At 64.2% G+C, this 20,170-nt stretch overlaps 2 protein-coding genes across 13 annotated transcripts; one reads left to right on the top strand and one right to left on the bottom strand.

Moving 5' to 3' along the window:
* Positions 1 to 121: 121 nt before the first annotated feature.
* On the bottom strand, positions 122 to 13,613 carry ILVBL (ilvB acetolactate synthase like). 12 transcript variants are annotated; one of them, XM_064437181.1, is made up of 17 exons: positions 13,543 to 13,613; positions 10,436 to 10,500; positions 9,256 to 9,378; positions 8,909 to 9,110; positions 6,544 to 6,671; positions 6,308 to 6,446; positions 5,954 to 6,065; positions 5,755 to 5,854; positions 4,691 to 4,788; positions 3,890 to 4,026; positions 3,661 to 3,795; positions 3,451 to 3,565; positions 2,002 to 2,171; positions 1,834 to 1,904; positions 1,661 to 1,732; positions 1,472 to 1,577; positions 122 to 476 (listed from the first exon to the last, which is right to left on the bottom strand). In XM_064437181.1, exons 3-17 carry the CDS (start codon positions 9,361 to 9,363, stop codon positions 298 to 300), a joined length of 1,872 nt encoding a protein of 623 aa, XP_064293251.1. In that variant the 5' UTR covers positions 9,364 to 9,378; positions 10,436 to 10,500; positions 13,543 to 13,613; the 3' UTR covers positions 122 to 297. The 12 variants fall into 12 exon arrangements, with proteins under 12 accessions (XP_064293251.1, XP_064293245.1, XP_064293240.1 ...); XM_064437175.1 differs by having other exon boundaries at positions 10,433 to 10,500; positions 13,543 to 13,612; XM_064437170.1 differs by lacking the exon at positions 13,543 to 13,613 and adding an exon at positions 11,908 to 12,027 and having other exon boundaries at positions 10,433 to 10,500.
* A 1,190-nt stretch (positions 13,614 to 14,803) lies between these two features.
* LOC135310105 (uncharacterized) lies at positions 14,804 to 18,911 on the top strand. Its single transcript, XM_064437126.1, has 3 exons — positions 14,804 to 15,052; positions 16,253 to 16,286; positions 18,490 to 18,911. The coding sequence occupies exons 1-3, from the start codon at positions 14,855 to 14,857 to the stop codon at positions 18,909 to 18,911; spliced, it is 654 nt and encodes a 217-aa protein (XP_064293196.1). The 5' UTR covers positions 14,804 to 14,854.
* Positions 18,912 to 20,170: the final 1,259 nt, after the last annotated feature.

Here is a 20,170-nt window from a genome sequence, read left to right as displayed (position 1 = left end):
GGCTTGGCACGTTGTAGGTGCGGCGCTTCTCCAACAAAGGGGGGGGTGACAGTCCCCAAAACGCCACTTGGGGGGGGTCCCCAGGGTGTCAGCACCCAAATTGATGGCAGGGGGTAGGGGCTTGTGGGCACAGGGTGCTGTTTTATTGCCGGGGGTGGGGGGAATGTGGATGTCCCCTAGGACGGGGGACAGCACACGCATCCCCCAAACCCCCACCCCTTCCCTCTGAGTCTGTGTGTGTCCCCCCCCCAAGCTGGGGACCCGGCTGGGACGTTTTGGGGGGGGGGGACGCCGCCCCTAGACGGAGATGGAGCCGTCGCGGAAGTCGGTCCTGCCGATGAGGGCGTTGATGAGGACGGGGCGGCCCTGGCGGCAGGCGTCCTGCGCGGCGCGGAGGACGGCGTCCAGCCGCTCGCAGTCCTGGCGACCCACCACGAAGCCTTTGCCGCCCAGAGCTTCGGCCACCGCGTGGTAGTCTGTAGGGACGGGGACAGTTGGCGGTGGCCCCGTCACCTCCACGGGAGTGGGGTGACAGTGGGGTGACAGAGGGGCACTGGGCACGGCCCGAGGTGGGGTGACACCGAGCTACAACCTCCCCAAGGGGGACACGGTGCCACCAGGCGTGCCCTGACCCTCCCGAGGGGGACACGGTGCCACCAGGCGTGCCCTGACCCTCCCGAGGGGGACACGGTGCCACCAGGCGTGCCCTGACCCTCCCGAGGGGGACACGGTGCCACCAGGCGAGCCCTGACCCTCCCAAGGGGGACACGGTGCCACCAGGCGAGCCCTGACCCTCCCAAGGGGGACACGGTGCCACCAGCCATGGCCTGACCCTCCCGAGGGGGACATGGTGCCACCAGCCGTGCCCTGACCCTCCCAAGGGGGACACGGTGCCACCAGGCGTGCCCTGACCCTCCCGAGGGGGACACGGTGCCACCAGGCGAGCCCTGACCCTCCCAAGGGGGACACGGTGCCACCAGCCACGGCCTGACCCTCCCGAGGGGGACACGGTGCCACCAGGCGTGCCCTGACCCACCCAAGGGGGACACGGTGCCACCAGCCATGGCCTGACCCTCCCAAGGGGGACATGGTGCCACCAGCCATGGCCTGACCCTCCCGAGGGGGACACGGTGCCACCAGCCATGGCCTGACCCTCCCGAGGGGGACACGGTGCCACCAGGCGTGCCCTGACCCTCCCGAGGGGGACACGGTGCCACCAGGCGTGCCCTGACCCTCCCGAGGGGGACACGGTGCCACCAGGCGTGCCCTGACCCTCCCGAGGGGGACACGGTGCCACCAGGTGTTCCCTGACCCTCCCAAGGGGGACACGGTGCCACCAGGCAAGTCTTGATCCACCCCAAGGTGACCTGATGCCACCAGGCATTGCTCAACCCACCCTAGGATGACACAGGGTCACCCAGGTGTCCCCAAATCTGGGGACAAAGGGGAGGGGGACACACACAGGGCTCACCCAGGTACTCGAGGCCACACGCCACGTTGCTGCCCAGCAAAGCCACTTGTTCCCGGGAAATCTGGCTCCAGCACGCGTCGTTGCCCACCAGCGCGATGACGGGCGTCTGTAGGGGACACCGCGCCCCCGTGACACCCTGGAACGGGGACAGGACCCCCACTCCCCCCCCCATTTTTAGCCCCGTCCGACCTTGTGCCGCACGAAGGTGTCAAACTCCATCACGCTGTAGCCCAGCGAGCCGTCGCCGTAGAGGACCCACACCTGGCGCCGGGGAGGGGACAGACACCGTGAGGCCACGCGGGTGACACCGTGGCCGCCGTCCCCACCCAGGCGCCCCCCCCCCGCCCCCCGCGTCCCCACACCTCGGCCTCGGGACGGCAGAGCTTGGCGCCGAGCGCGAACCCTCCGCCGACTCCCAACGTGCCAAAAGCTCCTGCGGAGACAACAACCGGTGGCGTCACCCGCGGGTGTGCGTCCCTGACGGTGACAGCGTGCCCGGGGTGGGGCGGGGAGTCGGGGGGGGTCCTTACCGGGGTCCAGCCAGGCGAGGGGACGCCGGGGACGGACGATGTAGGCGGCGGTGCCCACAAAGTCCCCGCCGTCGGCTACGAGGAGGCTCTCGGGAGGCAGCAGCGCATCCAAGCGGTGCAGCAGGTCCAGGGGGTTCAGGTGTTGCGCGGTGGGGGTCGCTGCCTTCTCCCTGTTCGGGGTGGGGAGACACCCACACACACCCCTCCGGGTAAGGAAAGAGGTGGGTGGGATCCCCCAAAGAATGGGGATGGGGGGGATGTTGGAAATGGGTTGGGATTCCCCAAGGACTGGGAATGGGGGTGCCCCCTTATTGGAAATGGGTTGGGATTCCCCAAGGACTGTGAAGAGGGAACCCCCGAGCTGGGATCCCCCTAAGGACTGGGAATGAGGAGCCACCCCACAAATAGGACAAGATCCATGCACCTCCCTGTCCCCATCCCTGAGCCCAGCCCCATCCCCGTCCCCATCCTTGTCCCCGTCCCCACCCCAGTCCCTGATCCTCTCCTTGTCCCCATTCCTATCCTTGTCCCCGTCCCCATCTCCATACCTGGTCCTGAGCCTGTCCCCACCCCGTCCCCATCTCCATACCTGGTCCTGAGCCTGTCCCCGTCCCCGTCTCCATACCTGGTCCTGAGCCTGTCCCCGTCCCCGTCCCCGTCTCCATACCTGGTCCTGAGCCTGTCCCCACCCCATCCCCGTCTCCATACCTGGTCCTGAGCCTGTCCCCACCCCGTCCCCATCTCCATACCTGGTCCTGAGCCTGTCCCCACCCCGTCCCCATCTCCATACCTGGTCCTGAGCCTGTCCCCGTCCCCGTCCCCGTCTCCATACCTGGTCCTGAGCCTGTCCCCACCCCGTCCCCATCTCCATACCTGGTCCTGAGCCTGTCCCCGTCCCCGTCTCCATACCTGGTCCTGAGCCTGTCCCCACCCCATCCCCGTCTCCATACCTGGTCCTGAGCCTGTCCCCACCCCGTCCCCATCTCCATACCTGGTCCTGAGCCTGTCCCCACCCCGTCCCCATCTCCATACCTGGTCCTGAGCCTGTCCCCGTCCCCGTCCCCGTCTCCATACCTGGTCCTGAGCCTGTCCCCACCCCGTCCCCATCTCCATACCTGGTCCTGAGCCTGTCCCCGTCCCCGTCCCCGTCTCCATACCTGGTCCTGAGCCTGTCCCCACCCCGTCCCCATCTCCATACCTGGTCCTGAGCCTGTCCCCGTCCCCGTCCCCGTCCCCGTCTCCATACCTGGTCCTGAGCCTGTCCCCACCCCGTCCCCATCTCCATACCTGGTCCTGAGCCTGTCCCCGTCCCCGTCCCCATCTCCATACCTGGTCCTGAGCCTGTCCCCGTCCCCGTCCCCGTCTCCATACCTGGTCCTGAGCCTGTCCCCACCCCGTCCCCATCTCCATACCTGGTCCTGTCCCCGTCCCCGTCCCGCGGGCGCTCACCGGTTAGCCTGCTCCTTTTTCCGATCGGCCTCGCGCAGCTCCTCCACCCAGTCCTTGGGGCAGGAGTAGCCCCGCAGGCTCTGCGCCAACCGCACCACGAAGGAGGCGGCGTCGCCTGCCGAGAACGCCCAACTCATCGCACCCCACGCTGCCCATTTCAGGCGGGGAGCGGGGAGGCTCCGGGGAGGAGGGTGGGGGGACAGGTCTGACCTTGCACGGCGAGCCGGGGTTTCCAGAAGACGTCGGAATTACGGAGAAGCTGCGCCCGGTCCCGGTTAACGGCCACGACGGCAGCGCGGCGACCGAAGAGGCGCCCGTAGGAGAGGCGAAAATCACAGACGGCACCTCGGGGACACGCACGCAGGGTGTCAGGATGGGGTGACACGCACGGTGTCAGCGGGGTGGGGGGTGTTTATGTCCCCCACCCCATCCCGGGTACCTGCCAGCAGCACCAGGTCGGCGTCACGGAGGGCGTCGCGGCGGTTCTGGCGTAGGAGGAGGGGGCTGCCGGGGGGGAGAAGCCCCCGCGCCGCCCCCCCCAGGTAGCAGGGGATGCCCAGGGCCTCCAGCGCCGCGCTGTGGGTAGGCGGGTGTCAGCGTGCACAAAAAACGGCTCGGTTGGGCTCCAAAATGGCTCTGTTTGGCCCCAAAACTGGCTCGGTTGGGCTCCCAAACTGGCTTAAGTTGGAAACCCAAACTGGCTCAGTCTGGCCCCAAAACAAGCTCGGTCAGGCCCCCAAACTGGCTCAGTTTGGCCCCAAAACCAGCTCGGTCAGGCCCCCAAACTGGCTCAGTTTGGCCCCAAAACCAGCTCGGTCAGGCCCCCAAACTGGCTCAGTTTGGCCCCAAAACCAGCTCGGTCAGGGCCCCAAACTGGCTCAGTCTGGCCCCAAAACCAGCTCAGTCGGGGCCCCAAAAAGTCTCTCTGTCAGGGACCTAAAACTGGGTCAGTTTGGCCCAAGACTGGCTTGGTTTGGCCCCAAAAATTCGCTTAGCTGAACCCAAGAACTCAGTCAGGCCCAAATATGGCTGATCTGTCCCCAGAGCAGCTGATCTGACCCCAAATCTGGCTCGTCTGACTCCAAACCTGGCTGATCTGACCCCAAACCCAGCTCAACTGTCCCCAAACCCGACTCAGCAGCCCCCAGATTGGCTCCACCATCCCCAGACTGGCTCGCCCGTCCCCAAACCCGGCTCGCCCGTCCCCAAACCCGGCTCGCCCGTCCCCGAAGCGTCTCACCGCAGCTCCTCGGCCGGCGTGGGCGGCAGCATGGCCTGGCTGCCCACCAGCACCAGCGGCTTCGTGGCCCGGCTCACCAGCTCTGCGCACCGCTGCACCTGTGACCCAAAACCACCTCGATCAGCCCCAAAACCAGCTCAAGTCAGGCATCAAAAAAAGGCTCAGGCAGCCCCTAAACCGGCTCAGTTGGGCACCAAACCCAGCCCTGTCAAACCCCAAAACTGGCTCAGCTAAGCCCCAAAATCAGCCCACTTGGGCCTCCAAACCAGCCCAGTTGGGCCCCAAAAATCAGCTCTGTTGCACCCCAAAACTGGCTCAGTCAGTCCCAAAAGCTGGCTCGGCTAAGCCCCAAAACCAGCTTAGTCAGGTCCTAAAACCAGCTCAGGAGAGCTCCAAAACTGGCTCAGCTGAGCCCTAAAATCAGCCCAGCTTAGTCCCAAAACTGGCTCAGCTGAGCCCTAAAATCAGCCCAGCTTAGCCCCAAAACTGGCTCAGTCGAGCCCCAAAACCAGCTCAGGAGAGCACCAAAACTGGCTCAGCTGAGCCCCAAAATCAGCTCTGCTGCACCCCAAAACTGGCTCAGTCAGTCCCAAAAGCTGGCTCGGCTAAGCCCCAAAACCAGCTTAGTCAGATCCTAAAACCAGCTCAGGAGAGCGCCAAAACTGGCTCAGCTGAGCCCTAAAATCAGCCCAGCTTAGCCCCAAAACTGGCTCAGTCAGCCCCAAAACCAGCTTAGTCAGGTCCTAAAACCAGCTCAGGAGAGCCCCAAAACTGGCTCAACTAAGCCCTAAAATCAGCCCAGCTTAGCCCCAAAACTGGCTCAGCTGAGCCCCAAAACCCACTGCTTTAACCCCAAAACCCAGCTCTGCGATACCCCAAAACCTGCCTCAACCAACCCCAAACCCATCCCAGTCCCCCCACACCCACCTCAGCCCACCCCAAACCCATCCCACCCCATACCCCGCACCCCCTGCCGATGCCCCCATCCACAGACACCCCAAACCCCCCAATCCATGGGGCGGGGGGATGGGGTGGGGGTGGGGGTGGGTCCCCCCAAAACCCACCTCATCCTCAGTGGCCAGCGGCACCTGCACGGGCAACGGGGACACGTCTTGGGGCTCCCAGGCACCCGCAAAGAGGTTACGGATGTAGTTTTGGAGGTACCTACCGGGGTGGGGGACGGATATTGGGGTGCTGGGACCCCTTGGGGTGCCAGCAGCACCCCAGGGTGCTGGGGGTGAGATTGGGGGGGGGGCTGCTCACCACTGCACCGCCTTCCCCCGCAGCCCCCGGGCGCTCTTGGTGCCACCGATCTCCTTCTCCACCACGTGGAAGGGGTAGAGGACGTCGATGGGGAGCTCCACAAAGACGGGTCCTACAAAATTGGGGGGCGGGGGTGGGGGGAGGATGACCCCGATATCACCCCAAACCCAATTTTGGGGGACTAAACCCCCCACCGCCACCCCCAATTCAAACAGCAGCACCCAAAAACGCCGCTACGAACCACACCGGGTGATCCGTGGCGAGATAAAACCCCCCTTAAAACCCATCGCCCCACCGCCCTAGGGGGGGTGTTTTTGGGGTGTCCCATCTCCCCCCACCCCCCTTAATTTTTACCGGGGGTCCCCGACTGCGCGGTGGCGATGGCTTTGCGGAGGGTGGGGACGATGTCACGGACGACGCGCACCGAGACGCAGGCTTTGCAGAGGGTCTTGAAGAGCGAGAGCTGGTCGATGTCCTGCAGCGCTCCCCGCCCCTGTGGGAGACGGGCAAAATGAGCCCTGAACCCCCAAAACGGGGGGTTCGACCCCCAAAAACAGGGCCGAGAGGGGGTAGTTTTGGTCCCCCGCCACCTTCTGCAGCGAGGCGGCTGCTCCCCCGATGAGCAGCACCGGTGATTCGGCCATCTGGGCGTTCTTGACGGCCGTCACCGTGTTGGTGACGCCAGGACCGGCGGTGACGGCGGCGACGCCGATGCGACCTGCGGGGAAACGGGGGGAAGGCGGGGGGAGCACCCCGATTGTTGGCCGGGGGTTCAAGGTACACTTGGTTGGTCACCTGATTGGCACCCAAGGGGCTCAATTAGCTGCAGCGGGGGGTAAATGGGGGCAAAACCCACCACGGAGGGACCCTGGGCACCCACAAAGTCCTTGAACCCTTCTCAGGTCAACCAGGACCCCACCACGCTGGGACACCCCAACGTTCTCCACCCATTGGGGCAGGAGAAGGGGCTGGCCATGGGGTCAACCTTCTCCTGTCCTCACCAGAGCTGCCAAATTAGCTCCAGGGGGGGATAAATGGGGGCAAAACCCACCACGGAGGGACCCTGGGCACCCACAAAGTCCCCGAACCCTTCTCAGGTCAACCAGGACCCCACCACGCTGGGACACCCCAACGTTCTCCACCCATTGGCGCAGGAGAAGGGGCTGGCCATGGGGTCAACCTTCTCCTGTCCTCACCAGAGCTGCCAAATTAGCTCAGGGGGGTGGATAAATGGGGGCAAAACCCACCACGGAGGGACCCTGGGCACCCACAAAGTCCCGAACCCTTCTCAGGTCAACCAGGACCCCACCACGCTGGGACACCCCAAAATCCCCCACCCATTGGGGCAGGAGAAGGGGCTGGCCATGGGGTCAACCTTCTCCTGTCCTCACCAGAGCTGCCAAATTAGCTTGGGGGGGTGGATAAATGGGGGCAAAACCCACCACGGAGGGACCCTGGGCACCCACAAAGTCCCCGAACCCTTCTCAGGTCAACCAGGACCCCACCAAGCTGGGACACCCCAAAATCCCCCACCCATTGGGGCAGGAGAAGGGGCTGGCCATGGGGTCAACCTTCTCCTGTCCTCACCAGAGCTGCCAAATTAGCTCCAGGGTGGGATAAATGGGGGCAAAACCCACCACGGAGGGACCCTGGGCACACACAAAGTCCCCGAACCCTTCTCAGGTCAACCAGGACCCCACCACGCTGGGACACCCCAACGTTCTCCACCCATTGGCGCAGGAGAAGGGGCTGGCCATGGGGTCGCCTTCTCCTATCCTCACCAGAGCTGCCAAATTAGCTCAGTGGGGGGGGATAAATGGGGGCAAAACCCACCACGGAGGGACCCTGGGCACCCACAAAGTCCCCGAACCCTTCTCAGGTCAACCAGGACCCCACCACGCTGGGACACCCCAACATTCTCCACCCATTGGGGCAGGAGAAGGGGCTGGCCATGGGGTCAACCTTCTCCTATCCTCACCAGAGCTGCCAAATTAGCTCAGTGGGGGGGGATAAATGGGGGCAAAACCCACCACGGAGGGACCCTGGGCACCCACAAAGTCCTTGAACCCTTCTCAGGTCAACCAGGACCCCACCACGCTGGGACACCCCAACGTTCTCCACCCATTGGGGCAGGAGAAGGGGCTGGCCATGGGGTCAACCTTCTCCTGTCCTCACCAGAGCTGCCAAATTAGCTCCAGGGGGGGATAAATGGGGGCAAAACCCACCACGGAGGGACCCTGGGCACCCACAAAGTCCCCGAACCCTTCTCAGGTCAACCAGGACCCCACCACGCTGGGACACCCCAACGTTCTCCACCCATTGGGGCAGGAGAAGGGGCTGGCCATGGGGTCAACCTTCTCCTGTCCTCACCAGAGCTGCCAAATTAGCTCCAGGGTGGGATAAATGGGGGCAAAACCCACCACGGAGGGACCCTGGGCACCCACAAAGTCCTTGAACCCTTCTCAGGTCAACCAGGACCCCACCACGCTGGGACACCCCAACATTCTCCACCCATTGGGGCAGGAGAAGGGGCTGGCCATGGGGTCAACCTTCTCCTATCCTCACCAGAGCTGCCAAATTAGCTCAGTGGGGGGGGATAAATGGGGGCAAAACCCACCACGGAGGGACCTTGGGCACCCACAAAGTCCTTGAACCCTTCTCAGGTCAACCAGGACCCCACCAAGCTGGGACACCCCAACGTTCTCCACCCATTGGGGCAGGAGAAGGGGCTGGCCATGGGGTCGCCTTCTCCTGCCCTCACCAGAGCTGCCAAATTAGCTCCAGGGGGGGATAAATGGGGGCAAAACCCACCACGGAGGGACCCTGGGCACCCACAAAGTCCCCGAACCCTTCTCAGGTCAACCAGGACCCCACCACGTTGGGACACCCCAACGTTCTCCACCCATTGGGGCAGGAGAAGGGGCTGGCCATGGGATCCCCCCTCCGCATCCGCACCCGAGAGCCTGGAGACGGCGTCGGCGGCGAAGACGGCTGTGGCCTCGTGCCGGGTGTCCACCACGCGGATGCCCACCTTCTCGCTGGCCACCAAGATGGGCGAGATGTGGCCACCGGCCAGGGCGAAGAGGAAACGGACGCCGTGCGCCTTCAGCACCTCCGCCACCAACTCACCGCCGTGCCGGGGGCTTCGGGGGTCCACCTACGCGGCGAGGAGTTCACCGGGAGGACGCGTGCGGCGGCACCGTCCCTTTTCCCAGCCGGCGGCCGGGATCGCTTCGAAAATCAGCGGGTTTTTTTTTTTTGGGGGTGCCAAAATCGCCGTGTTTTCACCCGTTTCAGCCTACCTTGTGCCAGAGTTGGTAGAGGAGCCCCAAGCGATAGGCCAGCCCCAGCAGCGCCGCCGCCAGCGCCGCCAGGAGCCCGGCACAGCCGATGCCGGTAAGGAGATCCATGGGGATGCCGGGAAGCTGGAAAAATGTTGGTGAAATGGGAAAAAAATAAGATGAAAATGACAAAATAAGGGCGGGGAGGGGGAAAAACCAACCCTGAGGTTGGTTTGCGCCGACCCACCACGGTGCCGCCGTCCCCAGACCCTGGGATGGCCCCGGTGAACTGAATCCGGATTAATTGAGCCTGGATTAAGCGGATCCAGTTTAACTGAACACAGTGAACTGGATCTGGTTTAACTGAACCCAGTTTAACTGAGCCTAGTGAACTGAACCCGCTTTAATTGAACCCAGGGATTTGAACCCAATTTAATCAAACCCAATGAACTGAACCCGGTTTAACTGAACCTGATGAACTGAGCATGGTTTAATTGAACCTGGTGGATTGAACCTGGTTTAACCAAACCCATTCCAATCAAACCGAGTTTAACCGACCCGGTTTAATCAAACCAAGTTTAACTGACCCGGTTTAATCAAACCAAGTTTAACTGACCTGGTTTAATCAAACCGAGTTTAACCGACCCGGTTTAATCGAACCTGGTGGATCAAACCCGTTTCAATCGAACCCATTTCAACTGAACCGAGTTTAACTGAACCTGGTTTAATCAAACTGAGTTTAACTGAACTTGGTTTAATTGAACCTGGTGGATCGAACCCTTTTCAGTTGAACCTGTTTCAGTTGAACCCAGTGAACCCAGTTTAACTGAACCCAGTGAATTGAACCTGTTTTAATCAAACCCAGTTCATTGAACCCAGTTTAAGTGAACCTGTTTTAATCAAACCCAATTTAATTGAACCTGGTGAACTGAACCCGCTTCAAGCAAACCCGGTGAACTCAGTTTAACTGAACCCAGTGAAGTGAACCTGGTTTAATCAAACCTCGTTTAATTGAAACCGATTCACTGAACCCAGTTTTACTGAACCGGGTTTAAATGAACCCATTTCAATCAAACCCCATTGAATCAAACGCGATTCATTGAACCGAGTTTAACTGAACCCAGTTGAATTAAACCCAGTACCATTTCTCCAGCTTAACCCCGGCGCCAGCCCAAACCCAGCTCATTTGCATAATTACCACCTAACGAAGGCGTCGGCAGCACCCCGGCGTCAGTCTGCCGCGATTCTTGGCGCGGGCGTAAAGACCTGAGGGGAAGAGGCGGATAATGCCAAACCCGGCCTAATTTCCCCCCAAATATGCATGGCTTTAGCCACTTCCCACACCTGGAGCGGATTCAGACACTGGATTTTCTCCTCAAACCCCAATTTCCCCTTTTTTGGGGCTTAAAAAAAAAACAACAGGTGGGCGTCGCAGCTCACCGACAGCAAACGCAAGAGTGAAACGGCACAAAAAAAACCCCAAAAGGCTCAAGTTGGGCAAAATAATCCCATTTTGGGGGCAGTTTTGGGGTTGGGTGCGTGTTGTCCCCCTCCCACAGCGGGTGGCGGTACCTGCTGGGTGACGACGTGTCCCTGTGACGAAGGGGATAAGCTCAGTCTTAGCTGGTTCCTTGTCCCCTCTGTCCCCAGGGTCACCCCTGTCCTGATGGTGACCCCGAACCTGCGGCCACCCCCCTCCTGACTGTCCCCAGGGTCACCCCTGTCCTTACGGGCACCCCAACGCTGCGGCCACCCCGTCCCGATTGTCCCCTCCACCCTCAGGGTCCTCCTTGTCCCTGTGGCCACACCTGGCCTGGCTTTGTCATGTGTGTCCCCCCCTCCATGGCCACCCTGTCCTTGGTGTCCCCCCCTCCATGGCCACCCTGTCCTTGGTGTCCCCCCTCTCCATGGCCACCCTGTCCTTGGTGTCCCCCCCTCCATGGCCACCCTGTCCTTGGTGTCCCCCCCCTCCATGGCCACCCTGTCCTTGGTGTCCCCCCCCCCTCCACGGACACCCTGTCCTTGGTGTCCCCCCCCCCTCCACGGACACCCTGTCCTTGGTGTCCCCCCCCCCCATGGCCACCCTGTCCTTGGTGTCCCCCCTCTCCATGGCCACCCTGTCCTTGGTGTCCCCCCCCTCCATGGCCACCCTGTCCTTGGTGTCCCCCCCCCCCTCCACGGACACCCTGTCCTTGGTGTCCCCCCCCCCTCCACGGACACCCTGTCCTTGGTGTGTCCCCCCCCCATGGCCACCCTGTCCTTGGTGTCCCCCCCCCTCTCCATGGCCACCCTGTCCCTAGTGTGCGTCCCCTACCGCTGGTGCCTGTGACACCCCAGGGACCCCCCCTCACAGACACCCCACTCCCCCCCCCCCAAGGCCCGCGGACACCCCCCTCACGGGGACCACCTGTTCCACACACCCCTCCCGGGTGTCCCTCCGGTCCCACGCACCCCCCGGAGACCCCCCTGTTCCCATGACGCTCCCCCGGGTGTCGTCCCCCCCCCGAGACCCCCCCCAGCCCCACGACCACCCCCCACCCCCCCCTCCGCGGGACCCCCCCCACGCCACCACCTGCCCTTCCCGGAAGCGCTGCGCCTCACGGCCCCGCCCACACCTGGCGGCCCCGCCCACACATCTAGGCCCCGCCCACCCATGACCACGCCTCCCCGTACCGTCTCGGGGGGAGTGGGGAGCTCGCGGCCCCCCAGCGGCCCCCCACGCCGCCGCCTGAGTCACGTGACGCGACCTTCCGGCACCGCCCTCTCCTCCCGCGGGCGCTCTGGCGTCACCCGCCCGCGCACCGCCCCCAAACGCAGCGGGGCGCGCTGATTGGCGGTTGGCGGGGAGGGGCGGGGCCTCTCTCGTCCTTGGGGGATTGGGCGGGGCTGGCGCGCGGACACGCCGGGGGCAAAGGCCCAGGGAGAGGGGCGGGGCTACAGCGCGGGGGCGGGGCCTGGCAAGGGAGTCCCCTATGGGGCTTCCCCCATGGGAGGGGGGGTTAAATGGGGGTGTCATTTGGGGGAAGGGTGGGGTGTCTCATTTGCGGGTCTCACTTGGGGGTGTCCCATGGGGGGGTGTCCCGAGGAGGGTCCCATTTCAGGTGGTCTCACATGGGGGGGGTCCATCTGGGGGTCTCCCATGGCGGGGGGTCTCCTGGGGGGGGTCTCCCCTAGGGTGTCCCATGGGTCTTCCGGGGGGGGTTGGTGTCTCCCATGGGGGGTGGGGTTCCATAGTGGTGGGGGTCTCCCGAAGGGCCTCCCATTTTGGGGGGTCTCCCATAGGGTGTCCCATGGGTCTTCCCGGGGGGGAGTGTCTCCCATGGGGGGGGGCGCGTTTTGGGGGATTGCATGGGGGGTCTTATTTGAGGGTCTCCCATGGGAGGGGGTCTCCCGAGGCGTCCCCTTTCGGGGGGGTTTCACATTGGGGGGTCCATTTGGGGGGTCTCACATAGGGTGTTCCATAGGTCTTCCTGGGGGGGGGGTGTCTCCCATCGGGGGGTTCTCCTAATTTGGAGGGTCTCACATGGGGGGGGGCCTCCCATGGGCATGTGTCACTTAGGGGGGTCTCCCACGGGGGGGCTGTGTCCCATTTCGGGGGGTTTGTCATGAGGGGTCTCACTTGGGGGGGGGGGTCTCACTTGGGGGGGGTTCCCATGGGTCTTCCTAGGGGGGGTTGTCTCCCATGGAGGGGTTTCCATAGGGGTGGCCTCCCGGGATTGTCACATGGAGGGGTCCACTTGGGGGTCTCCCATGCGGGGGGTCTCCTATGGGGGTGTCTCACTTGGGGGGGGTCTCCCATGGGGGATTGTCTCCCATTGGGTGTCCTCTGGGTCTTCCTGGGGGGGCGGAGTGTCTCCCATGGGGCGGATCTCCCATGAGGGGGGTCTCCCGGGTGGGGTCCCATTTCGGGGGGTCTCCCATGGGGGGGGGTCTCCCATGGTGGGGGGGAACTCTCATGGCGGAGGTGTCTTTCATCGGGGTCATCCCACTTCGGAGGCTTTCACATAGGTGGGGGTCCCATGGGGGGGTCTCCCGTGGGGGTCCCACTTGGGAGATTTCACACGGCGGGGGGTCTTCCATAGGATGTCCCATGGGTCTTCCTGGGGGGGGGTCTCCCATGGGGGGGGGTCCTCACCCAAGGCTTTGCCCCCAAGGGCTCGCTCGCTCACAGCCGCCTGCAGAAACACGCGTGGGCGCATCCACGGGGGGGGGGAACCCGGGCGTCCGGGAAGCTGCCACCCCCCCAGGCCGTGCTGGGGACCCAGGGATGGTGTCACCCCACCACCCCCCCAAAGAAATAGACCAAACCCTTCTCGGTGCCGTCGCCTCCCCCCGGGGGGGGGCAGAAATTCCGCCCCGGCTCCGTGACAGGAAACTCCGGGATTCCGTCACGGCCGGGGGAGGCGAAATCCCCAGGGGGGGTGGGGGGCGGGGGACACTTCCCATCCGTGGTGACGTCACCACCGGGAGGGACCCAGGCGTCCGGTCCACCACCCCCCCACCCCCACCCCACAACTCCTTCCAGGGTGCGAAGGGGTCCGGGCACCCAAGGGTGGGGGGGGCCGGGCAGCCCCCGGACGCCTGGGTCCCCTGCTCCAGCTCTCGGGGTCCCCCGGGGTCCCCCCGCCCCCGGTGCCGCCGGTTCCTCCCCGGTCTGTCCCCACCCCCGGTGTCGGTCTGTCCCCACCCCCGGTCCCTGCCTGGTCCCCCCGTGCTCCCCCCGCGGTCCCCGCTGCGATGTGTGTGTGTGTGTCCGGTGTCGGTCTGTCCCTCCCCGGTGCCACCGTGGGCCCACCCCGGGCCCACTGGGCTCCCCTCAGTCCCTCCCCACCCCCTCCCCGGTCCCTCCCGGTCCCCCCATCCCCATCCCCGGTCCCTCCCGGTCCCCCCATCCCCTCCCCTGTCCCTCCCGGTCCCTCCCCGTCCCCTCCCCGGTGTCCCCACCCCCTCCCCTGTCCCCGCCCGGTCCCTCCCCGTCCTCTCCCCGGTCCCTCCCCGTCCCCTCCCCATCCCCATCCCCCGCCCCCGTCTCCGTCCCCTCCCCGGTGTTCCCATCCCCTCCCCTGTCCCCGCCCGGTCCCTCCCCGGCCCCTCCCCGGTCCCCCCATCCTCATCCCCGCGCCCCCCCCATCCACCCCCATCCTCATCCCCGGTCCCCCCCAGTCCCCCCCCCATCCCCATCCCCGGTCCCCCCCCAGTCCCCCCCCATCCTCATCCCCGGTCCCCGCCATCCTCATCCCCGGTCCCATCCCCGTCCCCGGTCCCTCCCCGGTCCCCGCCCCATCCCCATCCCCGGTCCCTCCCCATCCCACCCCCTCCCCGGACCCCGCCCGGTCCCTCCCCGGTCCCCCCCATCCTCATCCCCGGTCCCTCCCTGGTCGCCCCCATCCTCATCCCCGGTGCCCCCCCCATCCCCATCCCCGGTCCCATCCCCATCCCCGGTCCCTCCCCGCCTCCCCGGTCCCCGCCCCATCCCCATCCCCATCCCCGGTCCCTCCCCATCCCATCCCCTCCCCGGACCCCGCCCGGTCCCTCCCCGGACCCCGCCCGGTCCCCGCCCAGCCCCCCCGCCCCGACCGGTCCCTCTATAAGGCGGCTCCGCCGCTTGGCCGCCGCCGCGATGTCGCCGCTCGCCGACCCCGAGAACCCCCCGCCGCCTCCCTGCCTCTGCCGGTGCCGCTGCCAGCACCGCTCCGGGGGCCGCCGCCGCCTCCTCCCGGTTCTCGCCGCCCTCGGGGCCGCCGCCGCCGCCGCTCTCGGGGCCGCCGCCGCCGCCGCCGCGCTCCTGGGGGTGCTCCGTGGGGGGACCCCGCCGCAGGTGGGCACCGGGGGAGGAGGAGGAGGAGGAGGAGGAGGAGGGGGGGCCGTCTGTCCGGTCGTCCAGGTGTCTGTCTGTCCTGGCGTCTGCCCAGCCGGTTGTCCTTCTGTCTGCTTCGGTATCCGGGTCTCCGCCTGACCAGTCGTCCTGGTGTCTGTCTTTCCCGGTGTCCGGTTGTCCAAGTGTCCATCTTGTCCGGGTGTCCCTCTCATCCAAGTGTCTGTCTGTCTGGTTGTCCAGGTGTCCCTCTTGTCCAGCTGTCTGTCTGTCCGGTTCTCCAGGTGTCTGGGTGTCTGTCCGTCCATCCATCCTGGTGTCCATCTGGGTGTCCATCCATCCAGGGGTCCATCCACCTGGATGTCTGCCTGTCTGGGTGTCCAGTTATCAGTCCCATTGTCCATCTGTCCAAGTGCCCATCTGGTTGTCTGTCTGTCCACCCATCCAGGTGTCTGTCTGTTGGGGTGACTGTCCAGGTGTCCGTCCAGGCATTCATCCATCTGGGTGTTCTTCCTGCCCAAGAGTCTGTCTGTCCAGGTGTCCATCAGCCTAGGCGTCTGTCCACATGTCTTTCCAGGTGTCCAGGTGTCTGTCCATCTGGCTGTCCATCCATCCAGGTGTACATGTCTATCTGTCCAGGTGTTCATCTGAGTGTCTGTCCGGATGTCCATCCACCTGGGTGTCCGTCTGTCCAGATGTCCCTCTGGGTGTCCTGCCATTCGAGTGTCCATCTGGCCATCCATCTGGGGGTCTGTCAAGGTGTCTGTCCATCCCTCTGGGTGTCTGTCCAGTTGTCCATCCATCCAGGCTTCCCCCCCTCCCCCATTCTTCTGGGTGTCCGCCCCTCTGTCTGTCCATACATCCATCCAGGTCGCACATCCTGGTGTTGTCCATCTGTCCATCCCTCCGCCTGTCCCTGGGGATCCACGGGGTGTCCATCCACCTGGGGTGGAAGGAAGGAGGATGAATCAGGCCCCCCCCCCCCTTGTGCCTCAGTTTCCCCATCCCCCGAGGCACCAAATCGCCTCCCCCCTCCCAATCCAGGGATCACCCCCTCCCCCCGGGACCCCCCAAAATACCCAATGGGATGCTGGAAAGTCCCCAAATCCTGACATGACACCCAACTTCCCCTTCACCAAGGGGGGAGACAAGGAAGCTTGGGTCCTTCCCGCCTGCTGACACTCTCTTTCCTCTCCCTCGCAGGCTGCCACGGCCGCCCACGCGCTGCTGAGCGCTGGTAAGTTCCCCAGGCCTGAGGCCACGGCGAGGGGCTCCGGGGAAGGGTGTGGGGTGGGGGGGTCCTTCCTTAGGCAGCTCGCCCAGTCATCTCGAAAGTGTCACGCAGGTTCCTCCTTCCGCCCTTGGAGAGGAAACGTCATCCCGGGCCTGGAGCATCCGGGGGTGTCACAGGGCGGCTGTAGTGCCCAGGGCGTCACGGAATGTCCCCGGGGTGTCACGGAGCATCCTCCGTCCCCGTGGTCCCCGGGGTGTCACGGAGCATCCTCCATCCCTGCGGTCCCCGGGGTGTCACGGAGCATCCTCCGTCCCCGCGGTCCCCGGGGTGTCACGGAGCATCCTCCGTCCCCGGGGTGTCATGGAGCATCCTCCATCCCTGTGGTCCCTGGGGTGTCATGGAGCATCCTCCGTCCCTGGGGTGTCACGGAGCATCCTCCATCCCTGCGATCCCCAGGGTGTCACGGAGCATCCTCCGTCCCCGGGGTGTCACGGAGCATCCTCCATCCCTGGGGTGTCACAGAGCATCCTCCATCCCTGTGGTCCCCGAGGTGTCACAGAGTGTCTCCAGGGTGTCACAGAGCATCCTCTGTCCCCAGGGTGTCATGGAGCATCCTCCATCCCTGTGGTCCCCGGGGTGTCACGGAGCATCCTCCGTCCCTGTGGTCCCTGGGGTGTCATGGAACATCCTCCATCCCTGTGGTCCCTGGGGTGTCACAGAGCATCCTCCATCCTTGTGGTTTCTGGGGTGTCCCCAGGGTGTCACAGAGCATCCTCTGTCACTGCGGTCCCCGGGGTGTCATGGAACATCCTCTGTCCCTGCGGTCTCCAGGGTGTCACGGAGCATCCTCCGTCCCTGTGGTCCCTGGGGTGTCATGGAACATCCTCCATCCCTGTGGTCCCTGGGGTGTCACAGAGCATCCTCCATCCTTGTGGTTTCTGGGGTGTCCCCAGGGTGTCACAGAGCATCCTCTGTCACTGCGGTCCCCGGGGTGTCACGGAACATCCTCTGTCCCTGCGGTCTCCAGGGCGTCACAGAGCATCCTCCGTCCCTGTGGTCCCTGGGGTGTCATGGAACATCCTCCATCCCTGTGGTCCCTGGGGTGTCACAGAGCATCCTCCATCCTTGTGGTTTCTGGGGTGTCCCCAGGGTGTCACAGAGCATCCTCTGTCACTGCGGTCCCCGGGGTGTCATGGAACATCCTCTGTCCCTGCGGTCTCCAGGGCGTCACAGAGCATCCTCCGTCCCTGTGGTCCCTGGGGTGTCACAGCGTGTCTCCAGGGTGTCACGGAGCATCCTCCGTCCCTGTGGTCCCTTGGTCCCACCACAGGTACCCCTGGGTGGGCTGCAATGGCCAGGAGCATGGGGGAGGGCTGCATCACCCATCTCCCATCAGGGCACCCACTACCAAGGAGGAGCACCTGTTTCCCATTGGAGACATCCCATTTCCCAATGGGGACCCTCCCATTCCCAATGAGGCCACCCCATCTCCCATAGGGCACCCCCACCTCCCATCAGGGGCACCCATTGCCGAGCAAAAGACCCCATCTCCCGTCAGGGTCACCCCATCTCCAATCAAGGACCTCCATCGCCCATTGGGGTCACCCCATCTTCCATCAAGGACCTCCATTACCCATCAATGACAACATCTCCTTTTGGGGGCACCCATCACCAAGGAGGAGCACCCATCTCCCATTGGGGTCACCCCATCTTCCATCAAGGACCTTCATTACCCACCACTGGCACCCATCTCCCATTGGGTCACTCCATCTCCCATTGAGTCACCCCATCTTCCATCAAGGACCTCTATTACCCATCAATGACACCCATCTCCTGTTGGGGGCACCCATCACCGAGCAGGAGCACCCATCTCCCATCGGGGTCACCCCATCTCCCATCAAGGACCTCCATTACCCATCAATGACACCCATCTCCCATCGGGGTCACCCCATCTCCCATCAGAGACCTCCATTACCCATCAATGACACCCATCTCCCATTGGGGTCATCCCATCTCCCATCAAGGACCTCCATTACCCATCAATGACACCCATCTCCCATCGGGGTCACCCCATCTCCCATCAGGGACCTCCATTACCCACCAATGACACCCCCATGTCCTCTCAGGGATACCCACCTCCCATCAGGAGCACCCATCACCACCCAGGAGCACCCACCACCCTTCTCCCCTCTTCTTCCCCCACCAGGCTCGTTGGCGGCGCCGTCGGGACCCAGTTGGCGCTACGAGGAAGGCATCAATGGCGTCTTCCTCAGCAGTGACGTGGAGCTGACGGACACGAAGCTGCGGGTGACGGCGGGTGGCCTCTACCTCCTCTACGGCCAGTTCGCCCTCACCTGCACGGCACTGAAGTGCACCGCCGGCACCGTCACCCTCAAGCTCCAACGCGCCGGCTCCGAGCGCCCGTTGCTCGCCGTGCCCTTGGCGCTACCCGAAATGGCAGAATCCAAACCGGCACGTTCTGCTTTGACCCAAGCCATTGGGCAGCTCCAACCCGGTGACGTCCTCAGCCTGGAGGTGTCCAGGAACGTGTCCGGGGACGGGTGGCAGCTGGCGCAAGACGAGCGGGAGGGGAATTTCGTGGGGTTGCTGCGTATCGCCGGGGAGTGACAGAAGGGGTGAGCAGGGGGTTGACCAGTGGGGTTTGGGAGGCTGGTCACCCCCTTGGATGGAGGTTGGGGATGTCTGGTGACGTTGCTCAACTCCATGCCTGGAGATACGGGAACGCCAAGGGACGTCGAAGACCTGGAGATGTCATACAGACATCCACGCCTGGAGATTTGGGGATGGCGACCCACCTGTGTGGAACCTGGGGACATCAAGAGACCTCGAAGACCTCCGTGTTTGAAGATTTGGGACATGAGAGGACATTGCAGACCCCTATGCTTGAATATTTGGGGCTGGAAACCCCATGCTTGGAGATGTGGGGACCTCAAGGGACCTTGCAGACCTCCGTGCCTGGACCTTGGGGACCTCAATGGCTAGACCTTGGGGACATCAAGGGACCTTGGGGACATCAAGGGTCCCTGCAGACCTCTATGCCTTGACACTGGGGACATCAAGGGACCTTGAGGACCTCCATGGCTGGACCTTGGGGACATCAAGGGACCTTGCAGACCTCCATGCCTGGACCTTGGGGACACCAAGGGACTTTGGGGACATCAAGGGACCTTGCAGACCTCCGTGCCTGGACCTTGGGGACATCAAGGGACCTTGCAGACCTCCGTGCCTGGACTTTGGGGACATCAAGGGACCTTGCAGACCTCCGTGCCTGGAGATGTGGGGTCCAGAGACACCCCTCCCCCCACTTGGAGGTTGGGGACATCAAGGGACCTCTCAGAGCCCCATGTTGAGGGTCTGGGGACGTCACGGGACCTTGGGCACCACTTGGGGACTCGGTGCTGGACACTCGGTGACACCAATGGACCTCACAGATCCCCATTTTGGGGACACTGGGGACCACGGAGACCCCCCATGCCCAGAGACTTGGGGGTCCCTGCTGGTCCCAGCCCCCCCCCAGCCGGCCTGGGGGGGCCCCTCCCCCCCCTAAATTATTATCTGGTGCTTGGAGCAACTTTATTTATTGATTAATAAATTTATTTATGGTTCCCAGTGCCCCAAAATGGCCTTAATTGCCCCCCAAAAAGAAGGGGGACCCCCAGAGCCCCCCCCCCCCCACACATGTGCATAAGCACACGCATGGACGCCGCCCCTTCCTCTGCCCTACTTTCTTAGGTGCCGCCGTCCTGTTGCTTAGAGTGAAAAAAGAACCCAGGCATCCGGGTTGTGCAAGGGGGGACCCCAACCCCCAGGGCCCCCCCAGTCCCAGCCCCTCCCCTCCCCCCCCCCCATGACCTCATCCAGCCTCC

The sequence above is a fragment of the Phalacrocorax carbo genome, chromosome 30 (assembly GCF_963921805.1).
Source record: "Phalacrocorax carbo chromosome 30, bPhaCar2.1, whole genome shotgun sequence".
NCBI lineage: Eukaryota > Metazoa > Chordata > Aves > Suliformes > Phalacrocoracidae > Phalacrocorax > Phalacrocorax carbo.
Note: the sequence above shows the minus strand (reverse complement) of the source record. Positions and strands in the feature narration are given on the sequence as shown.